The 27,755-nt window shown below is 46.6% G+C and overlaps 3 protein-coding genes across 3 annotated transcripts in view; 1 reads left to right on the top strand and 2 right to left on the bottom strand.

The window, feature by feature from the left end:
- Nucleotides 1-11,286, top strand: part of TSPAN18 (tetraspanin 18) — a 65,203-nt gene extending 53,917 nt beyond the window's left edge. Inside the window, exons 6-9 of the mRNA XM_069857925.1 lie at nucleotides 5,407-5,505; nucleotides 6,774-6,953; nucleotides 9,430-9,513; nucleotides 10,492-11,286. Of these exons, the coding sequence (XP_069714026.1) occupies nucleotides 5,407-5,505; nucleotides 6,774-6,953; nucleotides 9,430-9,513; nucleotides 10,492-10,539 (411 nt within the window). The 3' untranslated portion in view covers nucleotides 10,540-11,286. The remainder of the gene's footprint in view (nucleotides 1-5,406; nucleotides 5,506-6,773; nucleotides 6,954-9,429; nucleotides 9,514-10,491) is intronic.
- Nucleotides 11,287-13,772: 2,486 nt separating this feature from the next.
- Nucleotides 13,773-25,934, bottom strand: TP53I11 (tumor protein p53 inducible protein 11). Its single transcript, XM_069857927.1, has 7 exons — nucleotides 25,911-25,934; nucleotides 21,949-22,313; nucleotides 20,802-20,860; nucleotides 20,186-20,234; nucleotides 19,662-19,758; nucleotides 18,789-18,890; nucleotides 13,773-17,756 (listed from the first exon to the last, which is right to left on the bottom strand). Exons 2-7 carry the CDS (start codon nucleotides 22,075-22,077, stop codon nucleotides 17,623-17,625), a joined length of 570 nt encoding a protein of 189 aa, XP_069714028.1. The 5' UTR covers nucleotides 22,078-22,313; nucleotides 25,911-25,934; the 3' UTR covers nucleotides 13,773-17,622.
- The window catches only part of SYT13 (synaptotagmin 13), a 200,234-nt gene continuing 187,887 nt past the window's right edge, over nucleotides 15,409-27,755 (bottom strand). The window contains exon 7 of the transcript XR_011337518.1: nucleotides 15,409-15,421. The gene's annotated coding sequence lies outside the window, so the exon portion shown is untranslated. The remainder of the gene's footprint in view (nucleotides 15,422-27,755) is intronic.

The following is a 27,755-nucleotide window of genomic DNA, read 5'->3' as shown; positions in this document are numbered from 1 at the left end:
TAGTAGAGGTGGTCACTAGTGACTGTTAGTATTTATTTTGCTTATTGGGCCTCTGCTGGCAGTAAGAGAAGGTGTAGCACATTCCCTGTATTGAACATGACAAAAACGTGGCATGAGCATAGAAGGGCCATGTACAATATAATGATGATTTTCCTGAGCCAGGATATACTTTGAATTTTATTCATATACAAAGCTTTTGATAAGCAAAGAATCATAGAATCATAGAATAACCAGGTTGGAAGAGACCCACCGGATCATCGAGTCCAACCATTCCTATCAAACACTAAACCATTCCCCTTAGCACCTTGTCCACCCGTGCCTTAAACACCTCCAGGGAAGGTGACTCAACCACCTCCCTGGGCAGCCTGTTCCAGTTCCTAATGACCCTTTCTGTGAAAAGTTTTTTCCTAATGTCCAGCCTAAACCTCCCCTGGCGGAGCTTGAGGCCATTCCCTCTTGTCCTGTCCCCTGTCACTTGGGAGAAGAGGCCAGCACCCTCCTCTCTACAACCTCCTTTCAGGTAGTTGTAGAGAGCAATGAGGTCTCCCCTCAGCCTCCTCTTCTCCAGGCTAAACAACCCCAGCTGAATCAAGAATCAGGACTTATGAAGCTGACAGGAAGCCAGTGTAGCGTTCGTGTAGTAGGATGGTCCTGGGGGTAAGGGGCAGTGAAAGGATTATTTTCCCCTTTCTAAGCTGGTGGTCTTTTGTCTTTGCCTCAGATCAGAAGGCAGTGGAGGAAGTGATGGCACTCTGTACACAGAGTGGGTGCCCCATTCCAGTTTAGGCTTTGAGAGCATGCCTCCGTGCGAACAGTTACTGCTCCATAAATAGTTGCAGCATGGGGGGTCTGATGTGTTCTGGTCATTACAGCTCTGCTGCTAGGAGTTTTTAGAGAATTCCTTTGGTTCAGCACAAGCAGCAGACCACACATGTAGAAACTGCCCTGCAAACCCAGGTACAGGCTTCATGACAGAGAGAATGTGGTCACTGGTGAGCAGACGCTGGTAGAGCAACTGGGAGCTGACTGCTCCCACTTCCCAAATGCCTGTTGGACACTAGTAAAAAGTATAAGACTCTAGACAGGCTCACTGTGAGTCCTGTGTGAGAAGTGACTACTGGGCTGGCTGTGACCTCATCCCTCAGCCACGAGAAGCCTGCGTACATCTTGCTGTGGGCAAAGTGTTGGTACCTTCCATTCCCATGAAAGCTGTGGGACACATAAGGTTGTGTTACCTTGCAAGATAAGGTCACAGCAGTTTTTCTATGGTTCTCTGGCTACCTGTTGGTGTTTCGTGAGATAAAACTTGAAGGGTAACAAATTTCTGTCTTTACTGCACTTGCCTCCTTGTTTCAATCGCCAGCTTTCCACTTTGTCAGAACGATTGGCAAGAAAGGCTTGAATGGGAGGGAATGGATGATGTCATATCCCGACACAGCTGGGGAAGGCTCTGTGTAGAAGTTAAATTCATTGTGCAAATTCTTGTAGTTCGTTCTCTCCTCAGGTTTCTTCTTAAAAAAAGCCAACAACAAACAAAAAGCAAAACTTGTTTTGCTGTTGGTGTAATTTTTTGTGGTAGCTTGTCTGGCTTGGTAACTACTTCTGATTAATTTTGGTCTCGTCTTTGGGTTAGAGTGAGCTAGATGGCTGGACAGGATATCCATGGCAACTAGGGTGGTCTTTCAGTGACTCTTTGTTGGGAAGAATTCTTCACAGTAGCAGTTTTAAGGTCAGGTTCACATGTGCTTTTCTTTTTCCTACAAAATGAGTTACTTTCAAGGTGTGTGGTAGTAAATGCACATTTAGGCAACATAAATTTCTTGGAAACTTACAAAGTAGGTTCCTGTGATTCTCATTGCACTATTCCATATGACTGTGACCTCACTGGGTATGTAAAATGAGACAAAAGAGAAAGATACACTCTATCTGTTCACTTTCTAGATAATGTTCAGTGCAGCTTTCTCCTGTATAGTGTTTTACATCCTAAACACTCAACAGAGTTAAATTATTAATAGATGAGGGAGTTAAAGAAATTAAGTGACAAAAATAAAAAAGAAAATAGAAGATTTCTGCTGAGATTTGACATGAGAGGAAGATTCGGTGAAACACAGTGTGGTCGTGGAGTGAGTGAAAGTGGTATTAGTGATAGTGAGCTAATGTGATCTACAAGTGCAGCTGGACTACCAAAGAGCTGTTAAAAGCAGTCTTTGAAGAGGATGGCTGTTGTTAATCAGCTCTGGATGTACCAGAGCTTCTCTTCCTTTGTAAAGGTGGTTTTGGAGAGTGAAGAACATTTTTCATCTAGAAGACATCCATAAAATAATGTCTTCCATGAACAGAAGAGGGAAGCTGTGAAAGAGCAATTTGACTTATGTTCAGGAATTGCTCTTTATACGCCCTTCTGAGATCTACCTGGGAAAAATCTTGGAGGGCTATTTGGCTCTTTTTCATAGTGAACTGTCCTAGCAAGCAAGCAGGCAGGATGGTAGGAACAGATTAGTCCAGTGGTAGGGCTCTGGACAGATTTAGGATATTTGGATTTTTAGCCCCAGTCCTGACGCTCAATAGACATGTTGCTTTGGTTCCTGCTACCTCTGTTTCCTCAAACGTAAGGCAAAACTAAAGAACATGCACTGTCCATCCATCAGATAGGAAGCTGGAGTCTTTTAGATGGAATGCACTGTGGAAGAGAGGACTTGTAACTGTACCTACAGTACAAGCACAGTACTGTGACAGAAATGCTAGAATGCTCCAGGCAGACGCAGACTGGAGTGTGCCCTGTTTTCCAAGCTGGCACTATGAAGCCAGCTTCTTGCACAGCATTCAATGTTCCTTGACGCAGAACTGTATGAGAAAGCTGTGACCTTCCTGGCCAGTGGCCAGTCCTACCACAGCTGTCTTGTGTAGAGGTGCCCTCTTTCATGAGCTCCCTTTCCCTGGCTGCAGCTACTTTTTTGAACCAATGTGGCAAAGAAGTCCAACTTCATTCACTGGCATGTAAATGTACATATACATGTGCTTCTTGGAGACATTCTGCCCAGAACAACTGGGAAAAAACACAGCTAAATGGCTTTTTGTTGTTCATGATTGTGGCTGATACAACTGTGTTGTCAGAAGTGTATGAGAATATCTAGTTTTATTAGTATGTGCTTTGCTCCCTTCTGAATAGTTCGTGCTGCAGTATTCCAGTGCACAAAGACCTCATCAGTGCCGTTACTAGCTTCAGTGAGAGGGGGTCTGCATGCATGTCAGTGAGACTGTCTAGCTGATTTTTATCTTCCTTTGTCAGCAATTGTTTAAAAGAAGAAAGATGTTTCTGCTGATTGATTTATATTTTTTTTTCCATTTTTTTTCCCCATGAGTGTCAGATGCTCAGGACAGCTTAAGAGCAACACAATGGCATCAGTTATTTTCCTAGCAAACTTGCCTTTCCAGCATTAGGCTTTCTTATAGACCAAGTCTTGTAAAAATCACACAGGAACTCAGAACAATTTCCTCTGGGGTTGCTGCTGTAAAAATAAAGTTCCACTTTGTATTTAAACAGCTCTTATGTTTTAGAACCTGACAAAGGTAGTCGGCTAGGGTTATTACTAGCGGTAATATCAGTTTCAAAGTCCATGTTTCAGAAACAGACAAGCATCAAAAAAAATGTGCTTCTGTCTCTGCAGACTAGAAAGCTGTGTGAATAAAGTACACAGAGAAAGGGAATGGAAGGAAAGGAGAACACCGACGACATGTTTCAGCATCTTCTAACCTGACCTTGCCTCAATGTGCCAAATTCCCAAAAATGCTGGCCTTCTCTGATCCTCTGGTATTTCAATATTCAGCCACAAAAAAATGAGTTCATCTTTGTCTCATAAAAGTGATTTAGGAACTTAGCAGCATATCTCATGAAAAGGCAGTGAACTGAGCAGCCTACATCATTCAACCCTTTTTGACAAAGTTTTGTCCAATATTGATTTAGTCATTAAATTTGGCCTTTGTATTTGTAAAAGAAAAGTCAGTATTAAGTGTTATTTGTGGCCTTTTAAAGAGTGGCCACAGCCTTCTCTTTTTTTCCTTAAATTTCGTGATAGAATTACAAAGGAAACAAACAATTCTGTGCTTTTTCTTTTTTTTTGTGCCCACCCATACATCTCATATATATGTACGTGTACTTGCGATATTTCACATTGTATATCAAGAACCTGAAACCAACTGGTACCACTGTGTGTTGCTGCATCTGCAGTGCTGTATGAACAACAGAAAAAAGAAAGAGTCTTTTCCAGGCAGCTTAGTTTCTGATTCTGCAAATATGCACACTAGAAAGTGCTATTCCAGTCAATCCACTCCCCTTCACTGAGGCTTTGCAGTGGCAGAGATTTTGCGTGTGTGGGTCACAAGTCACAAAGTATTTTAGAGAAGGGACCGCAGAAGTCAAGACCTACCGGGAACTAAAAAGGGAGTTGCTTGAAGTTTTCATCCTGAACCAACAGAAAGGTGAAAAGATTGGAGTATTTTGTTTAAGAAGACTAGTAAGTTTGTATATTTACTAGTGCACCAGAGAGTGATCCTAAGTAAATGTAATTTCAAGGTGTCTAACTTTTTGAGGAGTCTCTGAGCAGAAATGTTGCTTCAGTTTTTGTATTTTACTCTAAATGTAAACAGGAGTAAATGAAATTCCATTTATTTTTATTGTTGACTTCAGGAAAAAAAGTATTTAAATTATCTAAACACTGGAAGTAGAGGATTTTTTTTCCTTCTTGTGTGTGGGTCAGTTTAGATAATTTAAAGCATTGTCAGGGAAATGGTCTTTTTTTTCTAATTTGTAAGTTGACTTGAACATTCTATATTAATTATATGGTTTTTCACTTCCTTTTCATTCCCAGAAAGTTTGGTATTAGATCATGATTCTGCTTTCTCACACACAGAAGTAAATTCAGAACAGTTCCCCTGTCATTAGTAGAAAGCTAAGTGGTTTAAAATAAAAAGTGAGTGAAAAATCATGCTTTGATTGCAGACCTCGTGAAGCATAGTAAGTTAAGCTACTATTTGGGTGTGGATTTGTAGATATTCCTAAAATCTGTTCTAGTCCTATTTCAACTTGTGAAATGCTTCCAAATATTGCTGATTATTTAAAAAATACCAGCCCACCTTTATATGCAAACCTTACCTTACAAGTATAGATACAATTCAGTCCTAGTTTTTTAATAAGCAACAGTTTTATTGAACAAGTGCCATTCACCATGGATGTAGTTATGGTTTGGCCTGTGGTTTTCCTCATGTTTCTCCTCTGAGGTTTACAAAACCCCAACAAAACTAAAACAACCGTCAACCCCCAGCACTCACAAAAGAGAGCTGTGGGAAGTGCTTGGGAAAGAGGTGTTGGCAGTAACCTTTACATTTCTACCTGTTGGTGCTTTTCAGCTGACCAGAGAGTTTTTCACCAAGGAGCTGAAGCAGCATTACCTGAGGAACAATGACACAGATGTCTTCTCTTCTACCTGGAACTCTGTTATGATCACAGTAAGTCAGGCTGTGCTAGTCTTATTCTGCCTGTGATCAGTGGCCATCAATATGGTGCTCAGCCCACACCCTACGCTCACTTGGGGTTGGCCTGCTTCAACCACCCTGTTGTGACAAGCATAGCACCAGTGTTTGTGGCAGCGGCAGGAGGTGAGGAGTCAGCTGGCAGCCCTTCTTTTACAAAGCAAGCTGCCTGTTGGTCCTGAGAGAGACACTCTTGGTAACTGCATCAGTCTTTGTGGCTTGCCAAAGCCTGAGGTGTTTTGGCTGACTGGGTATCCCCAGCTTTCAAACACTGAGCACAGAAAGCCTTGGAGCTGTCTGCAACTGAATATTGCTGCATTTACCCTAGCACTTTCACCTTGCAGAATACTTCAAAACTATTCCCAACCAATAGCAGCCAAAACTGGTGCTAACTACTGGCTTTTTGTTTGCTCTTGTGAAATGACTTATTAGATGGCAGAACAGGCAGAGGTATGCCTAATGGTGTATTTTCAGTATAGAACTGTTATCCATCAAAATTGTCTTTGTCTTTACAGTCCTAATCGGGCAGGTTACAGACTCACTGTGTCAATGGAATTGGAGTTGTTCTTGTCTATTAGATGTGTACACATGTGAATTTAGTGCTTGGTACAGCCCACAGTGTAGCTTTTCAGGAGTGGGGAGTAAGATGTCAGGTTCCGCAGATGAAAAGTCAATTTTATTCTTAAAAGAAAAAGATGACTGTTGCCCTTCATGCTGATTCAGGACTTTAATAAAGACATTTCCTTTTGCTGACTGAAAGGAGATAGAGTCAGAGTATGACTTGAATCCTTAAAAAGGACATGATTCGAATCCTAAAAAGGGACCTTATTTGAGTCACATAGCTGTGCCTTTGAGCAGCAACAATCCTGGCCATTAGCTATGGGGAGAACAGGCAGTCAGGAGCCTGGATTGTACTGCTGGATCCTTTACAGATTTGCTGGGTGATCTCAAGCAAGTCATTCTGGATATACTCCAAAGCCCTGTGTAGTTTGTGGCAATGTTCCCAGTGGTACCTTAGAGTCTGCAGTATGTCATGGGAACAGTGGTACTTTATAAAAAGGCATTAATGAAACAGAAGCTCCAAATACAAGCACAACTCACTTCTTTGGAAACAACAGTTGTTTTGTCTCTGCTTTGACTGAAATTTTGCTCCCTACAAGAATAGGTCTTGGTAGATTTCTCATATCTGCTTTCAGGGCAAAGTGTCAACTCTGGCTTCCTTTCTTCTCTGTGCCTCTCCCTAGTTTGCCTGTTGTGGAGTGAACGGACCAGAAGATTTTGAAGCTGTCCCTCATCTCCCACACTCCTCTTTGGAAATGGCAACACCAGAGGCTTGCTGCCAGCGAGAGCTCCAGAGCCGGGAAGGAATGTTTGTCAACAAGGAAGCCTGCCTCACAGGTGTTGAGAGGTTTCAAAACCGACAGGTAAGGGAAGCCTAACAGGAAAAGGAGTTTCACAGTGGACAGAGAGATGGCAGTGATGGTCCTGGGTAACTAGTCGTGTCATTCTGACTGTAGCTCACATTCTAATTACACTTCTGTTGACAGTTTGAGAAGTCACAGCATATGTCTGATTTTGAAAACCCCCTTTCATTGTATACATTGCTGAGTCCATGTTGTGCTGTATCAGCAGAAATATGAAGATTTTCCCAGGGAATTGAGAGGTGGGGTGGAAAGTTATGTCAAATTTCATTTTTGTTTCTGAAGGTCCGTACTATATCTAAGAAGTTGAGAGCCAGCACAGGTCAGCAAGGATGGGATGGAGGTGACTCTTATGGCCTGTGGTAGTGGCTCTAGCTTATCTTGCAAAAACTCCTCACTAACAACATAAGCAACTAAAATACTGATGGTTAAAAAGGCCACAGAAAAGCATCTGTCTTTTCCAAGGAAGAGAAATGTTGGAAAGATATATTTCTCTGCTCTTTTACACTTTACTGTAGAAAAAGGGCATTTCTTTTTCCAGGCCTCTTGACTTAGTTTTTCCTAATGCTAGACTAGAACAAGGTGGTTCAGTATAATGTCATTGACGGTGATGCTGCCAGCCATGTCTCCTTACATTGTCACCAAGAAGAAACTTTAAGAAACTTTCTAGCAAAGTTCCTAACTATGTTCACCTGAGCATTAAAAAGCCAGCTGGGCTCTCTGCTGATGGTATGAACAAGCCTCCTTTTCTCTCCAGACTAAGCATTGGTCTTCTTTTTAGCACTTGATAGCAGATTGTGAAAGGGAGTGAAGGACTTTGGAAGCAGCATGTGAGCTGCCCAGCAGCTGGAAATGGTTTGTAAAGGTGCTCTGGGTCATGGTAAACAGCACTGTACTGCTTTTGCCAGGTTTTATTGCCGTGAATAGATGGGGAAGAGAGATGACAAACATCAGGAAGGAAATAAGAAGTGCATTTTGAGAAAGAGGTTTAAAGAAGATAACAAATTTAGCTTTTCCGAAGTGGTGATGCTGCAGCTTACCTCTTCTATGGACAGGGAAGGTTTCTTGCGAGTCCTTGTCACCACAGAGCCTTGGTGGGAGAAGCCATGTGCAAAGTGAGTGTCACCAAGCACATGGTGAGGCATTTCCGTAAAAGTGGAGAGACTCCCAAACAGCTGATGGCTAAATTCAGGCATTGCTGGAGCAAAGTCAGGCTCTTTGGACACCCTGCTGGTGGGACAGTGCTGGCCACACTTGTGCTCACCCTTGTTTGTAGACAGCTGAGTGTTGGTTATAGGCATACTGGAAGTTGTTTTACAGCCGGAGTTCTGGCAAGCACATAAACATTTTGTTGCTGGGCTGGATGCTTTTCACAGAAAATTAGGCTGGGAACATGTCAGGAACAGATCTGCTGCTGAGCGGTCTCATGTGGACAAGAGAGCAGTTTTAACAGCTCAGTTACTGCCCTGATGGTCTGCACTCCCTGCGTCTGCCTCATCAGTGAGTCCCCTCCATGCTTTCCCTTGCTCCCCTCTGGTGTGTCTCACTCCCATTGAGCAGGGTGTGCTATGGACACCAGCATGCAATTGCAGTGCCATCTTTGCATTTCAGACATCTTTTTGTGTGGAAGGAAGAAAAATCAGGTGATTGAGACATCCCAGCAATATGAATGGGACTACATGTGTATGTGTGAAGTCTATAGTCAGTGAGAAGAAGAGATACTTCCTACATTGGACAAACTCCAGTCTACTTTTCTCTTTGCATGTGACCTGTTTGCAGAAATTTACTGGTTGATTGAAGTTTTAGGCTGGGAGAACTGAGACCAGGATAAGCCAATGATTTCCAGAAACATCCCAAAACCTTTGCAGACAATCTACCTGCTGTTAACTGCATGAGCAGTAATAGATGGTATTAAAGATGGTGGCAATGCTGCATAACTGGAAGGATTGCTGCAGTGTATGGCCCTGAGTCCTCAATGAAATTAATTCTTCTGTAGCCAGAAGATCAGCAGATTTTCATCCATTCTTCTATGGGAGAAGGCACAAAGAAAAGGTCTTGGGGTGTGAAAGAGCTGCTGGCTGAGAAAGCATTGAAAAATCTCCTGCCTTGCCTTTAGATAATCCATCCTTATCCCTAGTCTGCCTGGGCTGCCTGTCATCTGCCCTGAAGGTCCTTTCCTCTTGGGCTTAGCCTCTGCCCTTTGCAGCAGGAGTGCCTCTCCCGTGCTGCTCTTCCCTGCGCTGCAAGAAGACACAGTTCCTGGTGGTCTTTGAGGGGTTGAGAGTGCAAACCACTCTGATCTCACTACAGCACTCCCATCTCACTACTGCCCCTCCCAGCGCTGTCCTGCAGGTCTCTGCCTCCCTTGCTGTGGAACTTTGTGCAGGGGTGAGAGGGACCTGTGCTTGTGTTGCCTGGATCTGAGACCACAAGGTGGTGTGCTGGTCAGGTGTGTCTCACTGTGTTTTGTCCTTCCCAGGGATGTTACACTGTGATCCTGAACTCCTTTGAGACTTACGTGTATCTTGCAGGAGCCCTTGCCATCGGAGTGTTGGCCATTGAGGTACGTACTGTTGTGTGACTAGAAGAAAAGCTGCGTTGGTACGTGTCCAGCAGTGACGCAAAAAGGCAGGTTCTCCCTCTTGCCAAGGGAAGCTGCTGTAGCGAACTGCGAGCAGATTATCAACTTGTGGTTTTAATTGCCCAGAAAGAGCCAGGTGCTTGGTCCTCTGCCACAAAAAGCAAGGAAATAACCAGTGGGGCAAGCCTGCAGTGCTGCCTCATGTTGGGCCTGCTGCAATGCCGACATCCTGGCACGGGACACACTGGCCACAGGGGCTTCAGGGACCCACCGCCTGCCCTGGGGGCACATGTAGTCATTGAAGCAGCAGCCCAGCAAGCTGACTAGTCTGTCACTTGGTTCATGTGTTCAAACTCTGCCTTTGCTTTAAAAACTTCTCTTTAGAGCCTCAAACTGTATTGGCTCCAGAGCATATCCATTATTCTGCATTAGTACCTGGCTCTTTGGTAATGCTTCTGAGGAATGGGCTTCCACCAGACATAGCCCAGAAGTGATGTCACTGCAGCATTGCTGGGGCAAGGCCATGTGCTTTCCCCAGTCCCCTGTCTTGTGCAAAGAAGGATCTAGGCAGAGAGCCCCAGCAGCTCCCACAAAAGCCACACTGTGCCTGTTCCAAGCAGTGGCCGTGATGTGCAGAGCCGGGACCATGAAGCCTGCTCCATTGTATTGCCAAGGGCAATTTGGGAATTAAGCCAGGCTGCAGCTGTAGCCACAAACAGTTCAGGGGACAGGGGAAGGAGGAGCAGGATCACCTTCAAGAAAAAAATAACAGTTTTGCCACAGCTTCCCCTGCGTAGTGGGAAGGGTCCCCCTCGCTGTGCTACTGACTGCTGGGCAGGAGGGAGTAGTGGGAGTGGTCCTGGGGCTGGGAAGGGCTTTGCTGATCTTCTGGAAGATGCAGCTGACTCAGTTGGTTGTCTGTTTTGGTTTTGACCTCTTCTTACCCTCCCTAATTTCCAGCTGTTTGCCATGGTCTTTGCCATGTGTCTCTTTCGAGGCATCCAATAAGAAGCAGCCTGTGAACCACCACTTTCCCTATGTGCTCAGAAGAAAGAAGGAAAATCAGAAGAAACAAAACCTGAAAACACCCAAAAAACTTTATTTTTTTTAATAAAATGGGGTAGGGGATAAAAAAAGAAAAAAAAGAAGGTTGTAATATATGAATGACCCAAAGGATTGTACTTCAGGGGCTGGAACTTTGAGGTGATGTGCACTACACTGTACACCGGACCCTTGCCCAGAGCCACTTGCAGCAGCTGTGGAGCAGGAGCCCAGCGCAGCTGATTGCACTAGAGACTGATGGAGCTGGTGGGGGGACAGGAGCAAGAGCACAACTGCCTCTCCTGTCAGGCTGTGTGCCTACCAATCGCAATTTTATCATGTTTTAGACAGCAAAGGACTGGAGAACAGCCATGCAGGGACTGGATAAAGCAACAGGTTGGCCAAAGTCTGTGACTGTCCAGGTGGGTTTGAAACAAGTAGTGGTGGCTCATCTCAGAAGTAGGTAGTCATTGTTTGCGTGATTCTGGCTTTAATGCCCAGCCACACAATGAAAACATGCATTCTTCAGTGGAAGCTTTTCCCCTGTCACCTGAAATTTGTCAGAGAAGTCAGGCACTTCAGAGCAGCATGGTCTCACTTAGCGATGGAACTCCGCTAAGGCTGGCTAATAGTCAAGAATTTGGTGCCCATCTTCCTGTTCTTACTAAGATTTCCTGTTCCTTGTGAAAGAGAACTGTGTTCCCATCTTCTGTGGCTCTGGTCAAGAAGCATTGATACTCCTGCCTTCCTGAGAAGGGGAGCAAATAATGTTTAAATCTTGTCAGCTTTTGCCTTTCCCTTCATACTTGCAAAAAACAGTTTGTGGTGCTGTTAACATAAATATTTGCAGTGGATTCCTACGTACTTTCCAGCCCTAAGGGTAGTTCCAGGCATGGTGCTGGATTGAGGAGGCTGAGGTTTGTCAGCCACTCCCATGCTGTTTGCCTGAAACAGTCTTGTGGCGTCATTTCTGCTCAGAGGATTTCCTCAGATCCTCCCATGGGCTCATGAAAGCGTCAAGTCAGAATTGTTTTAGTCTGCCTGCTAGTTAAGAGTGTTTTCTCCCTTGAGATAGTTTGACATTTAAGTAACGTATCATCTACTCTATGATTTGGAAGTGAACTTGAGAAGAATGCCTGGGACTGGACCTTAGTCCGAGATTAAGAAGGAACTGCTGAGGCCCCAAGCAGGTTCTAAGAGCAAACAGCCTGCAACAAAACCACTCAAGCTGCTGCTCCAGTGGTTGCAGTTATTGGTCCAGACTGGGTTCTCTCCTTTGGAAGCCTCAACTTCTGTTGCCTTAATTGTTAATCTAGTCTCTCCCTGACTGCAAACTCATTGTGCTTGGGGGAGGACAGTAGGAGCTGTGGTTTCTTGTTTAGCTTAGGTCTTTTTATGGATTTTATAGGTTCAGATTATGGAGCACTTTTATATAAGCTTAAACCAGCCCCTCTGAAAGCTGTAAGCACTGGCAAGGAAGGTGAGGGGGCAACAGGCAGGACTGAGGAGCTGAGCAGTAACCTTGTGCCCAGATTTAACAGCAGCCAGGTGCTTGGCTGTTCCCTTACACCACTGGAGCTGTGGCCCTTCAGCTCTCTCCAGCTCACACTACAAGGAAGGAAAACAGCAGAAAGATTGATCCGTAGTAGACAATGATCCTTGCTAAATGTCCAGCTTGGGGAATCAAGATACTAAGGAACAGGAGGGAAGCATTAGGTTTTCCAAGCCTCATTTGAGAACAACAGTTTGCTCCTCAGCAGGAGAGAGCCCCGACCAGGTAGAGCTGCAGCCCCGCTGTGCCACAGTCAGCATTTTCCGGCAACTGAATAGGAGGCCAGGGCTGCTGAGCAGCCTCAGATATTGCATTAATCTTGTGGAAAGCTTTTCTGAACTTTTCTTCCCCTCTGGATCCGCTTTTAATGAGACATTTTAGCATTAAATTCTGGTCTGTTGTTTAATAAAGGAAAACAGTTTTGCTAGCCAAAAACCAGCAATATTTGTAACTGGCAGCAGGTGCTGTGCTTAAGATAGGAAAAATCTGTTGCATCTACTAGTCTTGCAGGGAATGGGCTGAGCAGAAGGCAAGCTTATCTGTTCTGCTTCTGCCTCAGGAGTTGGTGTCAGTGACTGTTCTGGGGGAAGCAATTCCCAGGGGAGGAACAAAACCATAAACAGAGATGGTAATTTGGCTGGAGATAAGCAAGAGAACCAGAACCGCCTCCTCTGGTATCCAAATTTTTCCCTTTGCCTCAGTTTATTATGTAAAGGCCTGGCTGTCTCAGGTCAGAGCCCGATTTGTCCATGGCTGAGGGAAGAAAGTAGGAAAAAAAGCGCCTTCAAGCCTTTTCCTGCCACCAGTGGCACAGGGGAGAAACCGTGGGAGCTGGAGGAACTGGACCAAAGCACCTAGAGTGCTAAGTGATAAATATACACACCTGAAGTAGGACCTCTGCTGGCTTATTTCTCTTTGGCTTTCCTAATTCTGTACTTAACTGCTTTGTCTGGTCTTAGCTTTCTCACTTTCCCTCTCATCCTAATGGTAGTCCCTGTATCTTCAAACAGACCTCTTGTTCGTTTCATATTCTGGCCTTTGCACAGCTGTTTCTCCTCTCTTACCTTGTCTGATCCCTCATTGCTCTTTTCTGTATGAAGACTTCAAATCTTCTCTGCAGCTGGCTAGTGTGCCAGTGCAAACACAGCCTGCAACCTCAGCAACGGCCAGAGAGCAGTTTTAAACAAGAACCGGAGATAGCTGTAAAGATACACGCAAATCTGAGAGGACCTGTGGAAGCTGGTAACAGGCAGAAGGAATTTCCCTCAGGGGAATTTAATGAATAGACAACTCCAGAGAGCAGACTCCCACTGTATGGCAAAGCATGTAGATTTGTTGGGATTGTCCCTTGGATATATGGCTGCCCCCTCTGTTGTACAGTAGTTTTCAAAATAGTAGGCAGGAGAAGCAAATGTATTTTTATATTTGTTTTTAATAGCTGTGGTGAACATTTTGGGGTCAGGGGCTCAAGCTAGGTTTGCTGCTTGCTGGAGAGCCCTGGGCAGGCTGGGGACCAGAGGGAGCTGCTGTGCTGCCACCTCCTTCACTGTAGCACCACTATGACCATGGCCCAAGCACCTTGGATGGAAGTAGTAGAGAGCAGCCTGTGCCTGCAAGCCCATGGCCCCTCTCAGCACCCCTGCCTCCCAGCTGTTATTTAATGCTCAAATGACTGTCATGAATGCCTGGCTGCGTGTGAAATAATGTTTGAAATCTATTTTAAAAAACTGTAAATGTTCTTTTTATTAGATAGTGGAGCTAATTTATCCTGTATTCCCTACTGTAATGCTTTTTTATATTGAAAGGAATTTTTTTTGGTAATATAAACCAGAACACAAGCCTGAAGCACTCTCTGTGCAGTTTTTGTGTGAGTTTCTTAAAAAAAAAAAAAATTAAAGAAAGATCTTGTGACAGTGAAGTGAAATGGCTTTAATTTTCACTATTTGCTCGGTGTTAAGTACAGTTGCTTTCTTACCAGAAGAGAAAGAATAAACTCAGGTACAGCAGCTAAAATGAGGTATAAATAGAAGTGTCCCATTTTCCCCTGCCCTCCCACCCCAAGTAAAAACCCATGACCAGAAGGAAGAGGCCAGCTTAGGACAGACAGAGCCTCCCCTTTGTCACCAGCTCCAGTTTGCCAGATATTGGTTAGGTGTAAATAAGGTGATGTAGGAAGTTATGTAAATAATGAACTTTCTTCACCCTCAAAAGTGAGGGCTTGATGAACACAAGGGTTGGGATAGATCTCTCACAGAGAAAGGCAGTCAGGCTCAGTCTTGGCCTGTGCCTGCTCAGAGGACAACCCTCTGGGGAACACAACTCCCAGTCCTGCACAACATTATACAAATGCAAGCAGGTATTTGATTGCAAACTGTCTCCCATGGGAGATGACATCAGTCCAAGGCTTTTCTCACTATTTAACAGATAAGGAGACTGAGGCCTGTGGAGATGGGAATTTCTTCTCAGCAGATCAGTAACAGAGCACGAAGTGATGCCTCAGGCTTTTGATCCCAAATTATATGCTCAGCTGCCACCTGCAGCTGTGACGCCAGCAATTCTGTCCTTCCGGATGCAGTTCCGTACAAATGTTTCAGCATTCTCCTTCCTTTCCAGCTACTCACACCAGAGTGAAGACAACCCACCACACATGCTCTGCCTGGGTTCCATCCTCAAGCCACCCTGAGAAAATCCCTCCTAGACCTCACCTGCTACAAATTCACTTCCTCAGGTTGGCCTGGCCATGTTTCTCCAGCAGCATCTTGCTGATGAGAAGGGGCCATACCACAGACCACAGCCCTTTTGTGGCTGTTGTGAGGGGGGGCACCCCCATTTGTCCCTTCTCACTTAGCTGTAGAGGCCCAGGCTACTTCCATACTTTCTACATGGTCCATTTATTGCAAGGTGAAGCAACAAGCATGAAAATAAGGCAACCTCTTCATCTCTCCCCTTTCAGGACTAGGTACCAAGTAGCATAAAATAACTTACGTGGCCACTGACCCGAGCATTGCTCTGTGTTGGAGCAGAAGACATTAACTGGCAAAACTAGAAGTGGCTCACTCGAGATTTGCAGAGGCAGCTGCTAAGCAGGAGACCTGAGGAAGTTGACCTCACTTAGTATAAAGCTCCTTTGGAAAGCTGTAACTGATTCTCCCATCCTCCCACCTGATTTAACCATCAAGAAACCTTTGGAGAACTGCTCTCACGTAGTGCAGTAACTCATTTCCTCTCATCTGTGGGATGATATTTTAAGGTACGCTAGTCAGGCAGCTATCTACAGACTCCGAGTCATAACAGCTCCTAGGACCTTCAGCCACCACAGATGGGAGAATAGCATTAAGAAGACCCTCTATCCTTCTGCTAGACTGCTTTTGCTGTGGTCAGTTTTGTCTTTCCTAGAAACACAATTTCCCACCCCCCCCAAAACCAACAATCCGTCTGTGTATACATTCATGTTACCTCCAAAACACAAAGAATCAGCCTTTACATACCTATACCAACAACTACAGCCAAAGTGTTGCACTGAAACCATTGCAGCTGCCTGTGCAGGTGGTGTAGAGGTTGAGAGCAACAGCCACAGCATGCTATGCTCCAGCTCCCACACACAGCACTGCTCTGTCTAATTCATGATACTCTCCAGGCTGCACTTTGATAATTTCCTGCCTTACAAGGAAAAGGCTTACCCTCTTAAGAATAACTCTTCCACCTGAAGACGAATGTTCCTCTTAAAGTTCGTTAAAGTTTTAGTTGTTCAGTGTCATATTTTGGGCATATTGAAAGCAGCTTGGCAGGCATGTGTTGTTGGGAGGCTCCAGAATTTAGCCTGCTGTTGGATGTTGCCTCTCCATTTGATTTACTTCTTAGGGAAAAAAAAAAATTACAATTCTGATGTTTCCTAGATCAACAAATTCCAATATTCTTACCTGACAGACATTTTGCATGGCCAGTAGGTACAATGCACACAGTGTCCGAAGTTTTTGCAGCTGCTTCTAAATGCCAAAAGCACTAACACAACATACAGTAACTACCCACTACCTTCTTCTAACTCTACTAAGATATTAAACAGCAACAGATCCCAGTCTCACTGGTGGCTTGAAGGATATTGTTCACACAAGTACTTCTGTTCCCACAGGCATCTTTCTACTGGGATTTTTGGATGTCAGCTCTATTCCAGGGCATGCCTTGATCCAGCCAACAGCAGTGCATAAGTAAGATGTCTGTATCCTCTACACAGACCTTCTGGCTTTAGTCCCATGGAAAACAAAAATGCTGCCTCCAGCTGTGGACAGGGATAATCCGCAAGGCAAGTGCTAGGAAGTAGGGCAGCCAATGCTGTTAAGCCCAGGAGATGTTGGAGAAACTGGCCAGTGAGTTCCTTGCTGTTGTTCATCCCAGTTAAGTATCTTAATGCTAGAAACTTTGGTCCTCTCTTCTCAAAGTCAGAAAAGCTGTGATGCACATTAGTAGAACTGGAACACCATCTTCCGCAGCTAAGGCTCATCTCAAGAGGCTGCTCACCAACCCAAGCAGCTGTACTGATGCTCACTCTGCTTTCACTAGCACTAATCACAACAGCACTCCAGCCCCTGCTTAACTAAAGCATCACAGACTACTTCACACCCACCACTGCTGCTACCATCAGTAAAGCTGCAACTGCAGGAAGTGTTCAGGTGTGGAGGGACAGGAAACTGCCCCAGCCTAGAAACTTCAAGAAACATCCCAAACAAGGTTGCATCTTTGTGCTCAGTGGGCTATTTCCAATAGCTTCCTTCATTTCTCACTTATTACATTTTGAGTTGCTTTGCTGTTCCCATCACTGTCCCTGTGAAGGGAACAAGCAAGAACCCCCTCCCTGTTCTTTTTCTCTACCTCCTACTAAGTTTTGCACAGCACCCAGTGCAAAACTGTTTTGCACCTTTGGCAGCGAGGAAAGAACAGCTGTTTGCGAAGTGCTGAACTAGACTGTAACCCCGTCCAGCTCCTAGCTACCTGGACAGTCAGTACTTGTTGAAAGGGGAATGGGCTGTACACAAGGGCACCCTCCCCACGCAGGTGCAAGGCTTACCAAAGAAGCAGCCGAGTACTTCTCCCTGTCTCCTCAGGGATTTGGTTACAATGTGCTGGTCTTACTTTGTGCTTTGTTCCAGCGGGTTCAGAGCCTGTGATCCCATCAGCCAATTTCCTCCAGGAAACTGGCTCTTTTCCCTGAGCCTGCCAGGCCTGCACACCTCCCTGAGCCTTCCTCCCACTGCTCCTCATCTCCTGCAGAGGGGCTGGGGGATCCCACCCAACACTGCTCCCCCTCCATTTCATCTGGCAATGCCACCAGCACCGGGTTACACACTAATTCATGCTGGTAAGCACAAAAGAAAGATACCACTTTGGAACCAAAAGGGACTAACAAAAAAAAAAAAAAAAAAGGCCATAATTATAATGCTAAATTACCAACACAACCCACCCCCCTCCCCTTCCCATGACAAAAAGCTCGAAAACCTCAGGAATTAGACTTTCTTGGGTCGGCGTCCAACTTGGTAATAATAATAAATGCTGATGAGGATGAAGAGGGCTCGGCTGACCAGGAGGAGCACGGCACCTGTGGCTATCCGGCTACTCTCAACCAGGGAGGCAGTGGTAACTGGAGGAGAAGGAAGAGGAGAAGGAAGAGAAGGCAGAGGTTGGTGATGAAAAAGCAAATGGAGACAAGCAGCACAAAGCTGTGTTCTACTGCCCTCTAACGCAGCTTCCTTGTGCTGCCTGCTGAGCCTTGCGAACACAGACGCGTTCACCACAGGCTCACACGCCGTGAAGGCATGGCTGAGGCTGTTCCCTACCTTGATTTTCACAGCCTTGAAGTTAGCCACAGACTCATAATCCCGAGAGCTCTCACTTACAGAAACCCTGCTTTAAAGACAGCCTCACGTTGAGACAGCCACAGCCCAAAAATGCTCACTTGAGCAGATGTGACTTTTAGTTCTGCCCAGGTGTTAACCGTAGAAGCTACATGTTCCTGAGTCTGCTTTGTGATTTGACCACTTCAGCACTGATATATATTTTTCAAATGTAGAAGCATCTATAAAATATGCACAGTTCACACACACTACCTCTCTTCTAAGCATCTCACTTCTTTTTTTTGGCTAGCAACACATAGCCCATATCTAAACCAGCTACCTTGTAACATAGTTAGCAAGCTACCAATATATACACACACCCCGTTCATTGTTAAATATAGATAAGCTCCCTAGAAACAAGCTGAACTGTTATTTTCTGGTTTGGTAAGACCAAACATCTCCCTTCTTAGTGCAGGTTGCCGCAGTCTTTTCTCATTAGCCCCAGAATCTAGGCAACCTGCTCCAGGAGATAACCTGTGTGGCCAGATGTTTTCAGGGATGAAAATAGATGAATCGTCAGATGAAAATGTTTCCCCTGCACCTGGTCACCCTTTGGGGAGCAGCCCAAGGGGGAGGAGCAGCCCAAGGAAAAGGGAGACCAACTAGCAGGGAAGACGCTCCGGGGGCCAGGTTATCTTTGCCAGTCCTGCAAAACAAAGGAGCCATCTCCAGCACAGAGATAGCTGGGGATCAAGTGCTTCTGTAGCTACTCCAGCTGAAGAACAGCTTCTCCAGTGCATCCCCATCCTCCTCCCCACGGGGTGGCTGCTGCTACTCACCCAGGAACTGCACAGCGAAGTAGCACGCCTCTGTCAGCAGGCTCCAGCGGATAATGACTTTTTCGGCCGTGTAGAGCGCGTTCCACATGATGAGCGAGATACCTGAGGAGGGCCGGGGGGTCACCGGGAAGGGGCAGCGCCCCCCTAGCCCTGCGCTCCCCGCCGCGCCCGCGAGGGGCTGCTGCAGGCTGCGGGAAGGCTCGCCGCATCCCTCCCACCGCCGCCCCAGCCAACAAACGCGCCCGGCACAGCGCCTGCCCGGCTCGGGGTGCGGGGCGCCTCCGTCCGCGGCGCTGCCAGCCCTGGGCAGGAACCCGGCTGGGCCCCTCAAAGGTGCGGTCCCCGCAGCCTGGGAGCACCAGCAGCCACGAGGCAAGGCGCGGAGCTACGCAAACCCCCTGCGGTTAATTCCCTTGCTCGTTTTCTTTTCCAGGCCTTAATCTCTAGGCTCCCCTCACCTTCTCGTCCGCTGCCCCTCCACCTCTTGGGCCCCAGGCTGGGACCCTCCCGGGATGTCGTTGCCTGCCCCTCCTCTTCTCCCACTCCCACCGGAGTCTGGCCCCAGCTGCAGCCCATCTCCCAGCCCATCTGCAACCCTTCTTTGCTGAGGCACATTTCCACAGGTATTTAGCGCGTGCACAGCCCTTCTTACCCCACCTGCAGTGAGCCTGAGCCCCTACAAAGAAAAAGCAGCATAGGTGAGCTTCTCGAAACATCCCTAAACAATTTCTTTCCTAAAAGCAGACGTTCTCTGCTCTCTGTCTGCAGTTGTCCTGCTGGGCACAGACTTTGTCACCTCCTGCCACTTTGGCCTCTCATCCCCTTACTTTTGGGGGCAGCAGCATGCCCCGAGTACAGCAGCGTGGCACTCACTGAGGAGGGCTCCTCCATAGAGCCGGATGGGAGTCTTGCTGCTCACAGATTCCTCGTCAAAGATGGCATCGTAGAGCTGATCAGGGAAAGCAAGGGCCTGGCAGAGGCAAGGGAGAGACTTAGCAGCCTGCACTGGCCAGGGCCATCAAAACGTTCTGTCTCATTCAGTGGGCAGCTGTGCTCCAACATTAAGCTTTTATGGGATTGGAGCCGCTGGTCAGGAAATTGGAAATTAAGGAGGCACAAGACTTATCAATGTGTCAGCTACTGACTTCATGGCCAGTTTTTATGACCCAGAATGCTGTGCAATGTGTGGTTTATGACCCTGCTAATGAAAACAGACCCTGGTGATTGGAACATCAAGGACACTGCTGGTGAAGTCCATTACTGAGACACAGCGAGAGCAAAGACAGCACTTGCTGGAGGCAGAGAAGGGAGATAAATGCTGGGGCCAAGGAGCCATGCTGATGCTCCCCGTTGGCAGCTGGGAGCTGACGGTGACCAGGACCATAGCCCTCCCTTACCATGATGGCGACTCCAGAAAACATGATGGCGGAAACCAGCTGCCAGACCCTGCATGGGAGGGAAGACAGAGGACCCAGCATGAGTACGGGGGCGATTTCATTGCTCCTACTTTGCAAAACACTTCTGGCTGTCTGCTCAGCTATCAGCCTCCATCCTCCCACCTCCCACAACTGAGGCAGCAACAAGCCTCCCACAAAAGCACTTGGCTCCCCACACCCCGCTAGCTCCAGCCTCAACACGCAGATCAGCCTCACTGGTGAGACGTGACAAAGCCAAAATCCCCCACACCCAAGCACAGGAGGAAAGTGACTCTGCCAAGAGGACAGCACAGAGGAGTGGCCCAACAGATGCACCCCTCTGCCACACATAAGACCATGAGCTCCTCCAGCCCAGCACAGCCCCTGCAGTTCCCAGTACCTGCTGTGAGACAAGAACTTGAGGGCCTCGGGGGAGAAGAAACTAGGGCCAGTCTGGTCCTGCAGCCCCTGAGAAGCCCCTTCAGGAAGCAGTGATGCTGACAAAGCAGTGAAGCAGCTGTTAGTAGCCAGAGCTGGCAGGGATGCTGTGGCCAAGGGCTCTCAGACAACCCAGGTCTGACATGGCCTGACACCTTACCTGAGACCCAGTGGTTCTCGGACAGCAAACTTGATTTCATTCCCCAGTACTTGGCTAATCTGCAATTCAAATAAAAGACACAAGGTGACTGAGCAGACCTTTTAAGCAGTTTTCACCAGCACAAAAACACATGCCTAACTCCATATGCAAGTTTATCCCTAGGAGGTAAGAGGGCTGAAAGGAGGATAAGGACAAGGTATTCATCTGAGACCCCTTGGTGCCAACACGTGCTAAAGGCTGCCTTGATTTCCATGAAGAGCTGCATCCTCTACTGCTTCCTTACTGGGATCAGCCATGTACAGCATGGAACTGGGGGAAGTTCAATAGTAACTCGTCTCCTATTACCTACATAAGTAGGGAACCATCTCCTCCCACACAGTGCCCGCATGTCACACCCCAATAAAGCACAGGCTCTGGCAGAGCCAAAGTCAATGTCCATCCCGCTCTTGCTCTCACACTGCCCAGAGCAATGCCTGGCTGTTATTTCCCCAAACCGTGCAGATGAGACAGATACACAACAGGGAGAAGTACTCAGGGAGCTTTTGGTTGCAGAGAGCTCTGAGAGAGCTCTGGACAGCTCCCCACATGCAGACAAGAGCCAGGAAATGCCCTGCCAGCAAGTTCTCTAGAGAACATGCAGGACAGGGCTCTTGTTTTGTCCTCCAGCTCTGATATTTCACTGAAACAAGTTGTTCATTTGCAATTCAGGCCTGTTTTGAGAGGCACTGCAGCACTGCTCTTTAAATTCCTGCTCCAGTGTCCAGGCCACCAGCTGGAAGGCATTGGTGGTGCCATGCTCCTATGGAACCAGCTCCAAGCTAGCTCATAGGTGTCTTGATAATACAATTTCCGGAATGCATTAAAGCAGCTTGAGGACAGAGCTGTTGCCAAGAAAAAACATTTTGGGCAGCTCCCATGAATCCAGAAGGCTGCATAGCCCATCATAGCTCAAAGGCAGCATTGTTTGTACCACCACAGCCTTCACTCCTCACTTTACAGAAGCCCCACAGAGGGGTGAGCCCTGTTTTTGCCAAAGAGGCTGCAGAAGCTGGATGCTAAAAAACACCCACATCACCTTGGTTTGCCTAGGCAAGACATCTCTTTTCTATCATCACTGCACATGCGCTTACCTCTCCCCTGCCCTCACCTTTGAACGATGGACCTCGCCATCATCATCTTCCCCGCCGACCCCCAGGATCTTGCGTGTCTTCAACCTGCTCACCAGATCAGTCTGGCTGTGCTTCTTCATCAGTGGCGGGGGCTGCTTTGCTGCCATGGTGGCCCTCCACCACCCAGCCCTCAGCTGTGAGGTGGTGCAAGAGGGTGCAGGAAACGGCTCTGCTGTCACATGAAATTTCACGAGGTTTGGGAACAAAAAATAACCACTGCCACAAAATCTTCCCGTTAGGCTGGCACACAGCTCCTCATTGTGTCTGGGCAGGGAGCTCTGGCAGTGGGGCCAGCTCCATCTACGTGCAGCTCATCTCAGGGTAGCCCTGCCGTCCCTGGGATCTGCTGAGAAGGAAAGGAAAATCAGAGCACTGTGTCTTTAGTGTGGGCATTTAGCTATAAGTGCTTTTGACCAACAAATCATAGTCTGGACTATCCCAGCAGGAGGCAATGCCCAACAGTACCTCTTTGCTGTTTCCCAGATCAGGGGAATGAAATGCTTCCCAGACAAGCGGAGTTGAAGGCATTAGGTGATGCTTTGCCTTTTGTCTTTCCCTGTGCCATACAACATACCCTTCAGATGCCATTTCAAGCCAAATATCACACAAATCTCAGGTACTTATTTATGTCACCCCTCCAATACTGCAGCCCCCTTATTGTGCAAGAACACACCAGCCCCTGAACAAGAAGCCAGAGGCAAGACCTCCCTTGAGGATTCATTACCTTTTGAGAAATGGAAGATTATGGCAACTATAAACTATTTGGGATAAGAACAAGACAAAGATAACTGACAGAAGCTATGGTGGAAGAGATAACTTCTGCCTTGGCACGGTGGTATAAAGGTAGAGGTGTCAAGAGTCCTATGAAATCACTGTTATCGTAAAACCCAGGAAACCTTTAGTTCAAAAAGTCTTTTCTTTCAATTTGTCTTCATTTCATCTTGGCTTAGCTGAACACAAACACATTTTTCTGTTTACCACTTCACTCTCCCAGAGACTCACAGATGAATCCCCAGAGGCACCAGGCATAGCTAATCCCAGCTAATCCCACCCAAGTATGTGCAGGGCTCAAGCACCATCAGTCCTGCTCACCAGCCAAGCCTTCCTGCAGCTGCCCCAGAAGGAGAGAATTTATGCTTATGTCTAAAGTGTTGACAAGTCTTTGGGGAGTAATGAAACAAAGTGCCAGTTATTTTGGCATCATGCATGAAAGTGTTGTCCTGCTGCCTTGCAAGGGATTTCCCTCTTGCAGGGAAACTCTTCCCTGTGGTTGTCCAGAGAAGAGTAGACAGTGATGTTTGCCAGTGCCCAACGTAAGTCTTTCTGTAAGGCAGAGCTAAGAGTTTTTATTGGGACAGTGCAAAGATTGAACCCCACAATCAAGGGTTTAGTAAAACCCTTTAGCAGACCACAGGCAAAATGCTTTTCAGCAAGCTAGTTCAGCTACCCACGGCTTCTTTTAGATTGTAGGGGGGTTTGGTTTTGGTTGGTTGCAGTTTTCTTCTCTTTCCACTGAATAACTAAGCCCAGATTCCTGGAAAGGTAGCACAGAGCCACATGCAGCAGCCAGAGTCTAGAAATATTTCAGATGTGGGACAACAGAAAACAGCTGCTCAGGAGGAAGGTGGAAGCTGTATACACGTGCCTACACTCAAGCACAAGAAAAGCAGCTCAAAAGGTAGCTGTTAGCCAAAAAGTTTTAAAGATTTATCATGTGTGTAGCTTGCTGACACAAATTGATACAGTAACTTGTGGGTACTCAAATATAGGCAATCTGTACACAAAATCCACCCCAAAACCAGAGTGATGCGTTAAAATGAAAAGCTTGAGGTCTTTTCAATTTATTTTACTACAGTTTTTGCAGTCCTTTCTACTCCTGGCAGACCCAGACCCACAAGATCAGATGCTGAGTGGTTTCCCACCAGAACTGCACTGCTGGTGAAACCAGAGAAGATCTGTTGCTGTGGTATTTCTAGCTCATTATTTTCTGATCAAAGCTATCCAGCTCAACCCTGAAACAACACCCCTCTGCTGAATGCTCCTCTCTCTGAGCCTCAGGACCACACTGAGGGCATCCCACATCCCTCATCTGACCCAACATAGCTCCTGGGACACAAGGAGGACAGCCCCCAGCACAGGTGCCCTGCCCAAGGTATGCCACACTGTCAGCAGGGCCCTCACAATCCATAAAGGCTCTGGGTACCTATTTGGCCACTCTCCTTCCCCTGCATGCGTTCACGAGGAGCAAAGCAAAGTCCTTCCACAAAGACTTACTAGGCGAGAGAAAAGTCTGGCAGAGGGCCTGATCAGCAGCATCCTACTGACCCTGGGTCACCAAAGCACACGCATGGCATGAGAGAACTGAAGCCTGCTGATTTTGATAGGACTTGGGGTGCTGAGTCTGCTGGCAACACCAGCCTGGCACATCTGAATTCCTTGGTTTCGAGCCAGGGAAAGCCTGTTGCCCACATCTCCTGTTCTGTCCTTTTTGTGGTCAGAAATGGAAGAAAAAGGGAACATTAGAGAGGGAGGAAAAAAAAGAAAACAGTAAGAAAAAAAACCAAACCCGAGATAAAAGAAGGGATGGGGAAAAGAAATATCTTCCTATCTAGAGAATCTCTCCTGAGGGCAAGAAGCAATGGAAGATGATGGGGGTTGAAGATGGAACTCCATGACTCACCAATAAAGATAGTGATGAACAGTTCTGTGATTACAGAGGCAGTTTTGCAACTCTGACTACAGCCCAAAAGATCAAAATTTGCCTTCATCAGTTGTTCTGTCAGTTACTTTCAGGGCAAAAGTTAGTGGAAATTTACCCACATCATCATTAGTACTCTCTCACATGAAGAATTTCCACTAATTTGTGGTAAACCACTGACCAAGAGTCAGGACAGCATAGGCCAGACACAAGTGCCAACAAAGCAATCACCAAAAGCCATTCTGGTACATAAAGCTACACTCCCACCACACTAAGCACAGCTACAGCATTGCCCTGCAGATAGTCTCACATCTCATTACACCCATCTTCCAGAGAAAGAGCCAGTCTAATGAATACTGACTATTAATGAATAATAAGCTAACTAATGTATTAGTGCTAATTCAATTATATTCAAAGAGAAGATGCTGAGAATTTAAAAACGTTATACTTACATTAATGTATCCTCACATAATGACAATTTAGAGGATGTTTTCTATTAGCCTATGCATTTTCAAAGGGGAACCTCCACATCCTCCTTCTCCTACAATTCTTTTTTTCCTTAATCTGTTTCCTGAGTATCCCAGGGGCTGCGCAGATTAATCACCATGAACAGGTAATTCCTACTCCCCAACACAACTCTCAGTGATGGGCAGTGCCCATGTGCAGTTGAAAGAGGGTTTTTTTAAATCCAAAATCCTTTTTGTTTGCAGGATCCTTTCAGTATCTATTGCCTTGCTCAACTGTTCGGCATACTGCTCTTAATTTTGATAGCTACTGCTTTGTGGTGCAAAGAAACCTCATTGGTGCCACACTAATGATAGCTCAATCTCTCCCCACCTCCACAGCTCTTCCCCCAGCATCTCCGCTTCCCTCCCAGTGTTTGGAGAGAAAAAGAGTTCTGCAGCATGGGAGAGGGGAGAGTCAACCGCACACGCAATAACGCTGCAGCAACCAGAGCGGCACACTCATCAAGGGAGGTGCATGGTGTTGCAAGAGGGGAACCAGACTCCATTCCCACAGGCACCTGAAAGTGACTGCCTACAGCTTCAGCAAGGTGCTGCCAAGCAGCTGATGGGTGCTGTCCTGCCTGCCTGTGGGGACACGGCTCCCCAGGGGGCCCTAGGGACAGGGCTGCTGCCTATTGCTTTGCCAGATGTTTTTTCAGTGGCACTGCCATCCACGGTGCAGCCTTTTACTCAACAAAGCAGTGTTGATTGAATTAAAGAGGTGGCACTACAGTACCTGTCACTCCAAGGGTTTGAGGGCACTTCCAATCTGCAAGCAGAGAAAGAGAAAACGAACCAGAGTCAAGCCAGGACAATGAGTGAAAGGTTTATACATTTAAGATGGCTACAAGTTTACTCAGCTCTATCAGGTTGAGGCCAGGGAGAGGACTCCCGTTGTCCTGTTGGACTCTGTTTTTTCTCTTGCAAGGCTCTGGCAGCCATAATGCATTTGTCCAGTTCTTCTGCTGTTTCTCTAGGCTTTGGTGGTCTTGTTTCTGCCAGTGAGGACAGTGACAGGTCTATAGCAGCTGCTCTGGACCCCATACGTACTCAGCCACAGGGACAGCAAGAAAGCCTGGGCTCAGACACATAGGCAGGGCAAAGAAGAGAGGTGATGGATGCACTGGTCAGAACAGTCATACAAGAGCAAGACCGGCTAGAAACCTTCCACATGCAATTTTCAACTAGCCAGCTATCTCTTCCCTCTTCTCCATAAACACCTTCACCTTACTACAGCCGTGCACCTCCAGGACAGATTATATCCTCACTTTGGAAACATTGGTGCATTAAGGACAGGATCCATAGATGTACTAAGCACCTTGACTCTTGTAAACGCTAGGCTGTTGCCTAATTGAGTGAGATCTCAGATTCCCCACATATGAAGGCTCAGTCTGCTCACCTTTACATGCATAAAATCTCTTGGTAAACAGCCTTAGACACTTCAGGACACTGAAATCCCAAAGGATGAGGCAAATCCCCTGTGTCTCACCTAATAACACACTTGAAAGCCACGAAGCATCTTTGTGCATCCTATCCAAACACCCTAATACAAGTTTTCGCAGTAAGCCATGGTGAAATAGACCCCCAAGCCAGAACAACTCATGTCCCAAGCTATCTTCTGGTAATGTGTGCTCACAGCCCAGAAGGCCAGCTGTATCCTGGGCTGCACCAAAAGAATCGCGTCCAGCAGGTTGAGGGAGGTGATTATCCCTCTCGACTCCATCCTGCTAAGACCTCACCTGGAGTACTGTGTTCAGGTCTGGAGCACTCAAGCATAGGAAAGACACAGACCTGTTGGAGCAGGTCCAGAGGAGGGCCACAAAAATGATCAGAGGGATGGAACACCTCTCCTGTGAAAACCGGCTGAGAGAGCAGGGGCTGTTCAGCCTTGAGAAGGCTCTGGGGAGACCTTATTGTAGCATTTCTGTACTTAATGGAGGCTTATAAGAAAGATAAGGACAAAAATCTTAGTAGGGCCTGTTGTGATAGTACAAGGGGTAATGGTTTTAAACTAAGAGGATGGAGTTAGATGAGGAAGGGACCTTTTAGAATGAGGGTGGTGAAATACTAGAAGACGTTGCCCAGAGAGGTGGTAGATGCCCCAGCGCTGGAAGCATTCAAGGCCAGGTTGGACAGGGCTCTGAGCAACTTCATCTAGCTGAGGATGTTCCTGCTTATTGCAGGGAGGTTTGATTAGATGAGCTTTAATGGACCCTTCCAACCCAAACTATTCTATGATTCTGTGACTCTGTTCTATGATTCACGTGTTTTTTTTTTTCCTGCAACTGCAACAGCACATCCTAAATCCACAGTGACTGAGCCAGGTCCTTGCCTAGATTTCTATCCTGAACAGAGATCTAGATGATTAGGACCCCTCTGCCACCAGCCAGCTGCAGCAGTCCATCACTAATCCCATCTCCCAGCGGATTTCCTCCATGCCAGCTGCAGAAAACAGCTTTTCACACTCTGGGCTAGCAACACAACAGAATAATTAGCTCAAAAGAATATACTTATATATACAAATATATATTAGCTCAGAAGAATATACTGCAACCCATGCCCTGGATGAGGGGTATAAGTG

The sequence above is a fragment of the Phaenicophaeus curvirostris genome, chromosome 5 (assembly GCF_032191515.1).
Source record: "Phaenicophaeus curvirostris isolate KB17595 chromosome 5, BPBGC_Pcur_1.0, whole genome shotgun sequence".
NCBI classification, from domain to species: Eukaryota; Metazoa; Chordata; class Aves; order Cuculiformes; family Cuculidae; genus Phaenicophaeus; species Phaenicophaeus curvirostris.
This window is presented reverse-complemented; position numbering and strand designations above follow the sequence as displayed.

Bases quoted from the DNA above. Each gene is read 5' to 3' on its own strand.
- TP53I11 (XM_069857927.1), bottom strand. From the start codon at position 22,077: ATGGCAGCAAAGCAGCCCCCGCCACTGATGAAGAAGCACAGCCAGACT. The intron at 20,861-21,948 runs GTGAGGGCAGGG...TTTGAATTGCAG, and splicing joins GCGAGGTCCATCGTTCAAAG to ATTAGCCAAGTACTGGGGAA. The intron at 17,757-18,788 runs GTGAGTAGCAGC...CTTCTCCTCCAG, and splicing joins CTTCGCTGTGCAGTTCCTGG to TTACCACTGCCTCCCTGGTT.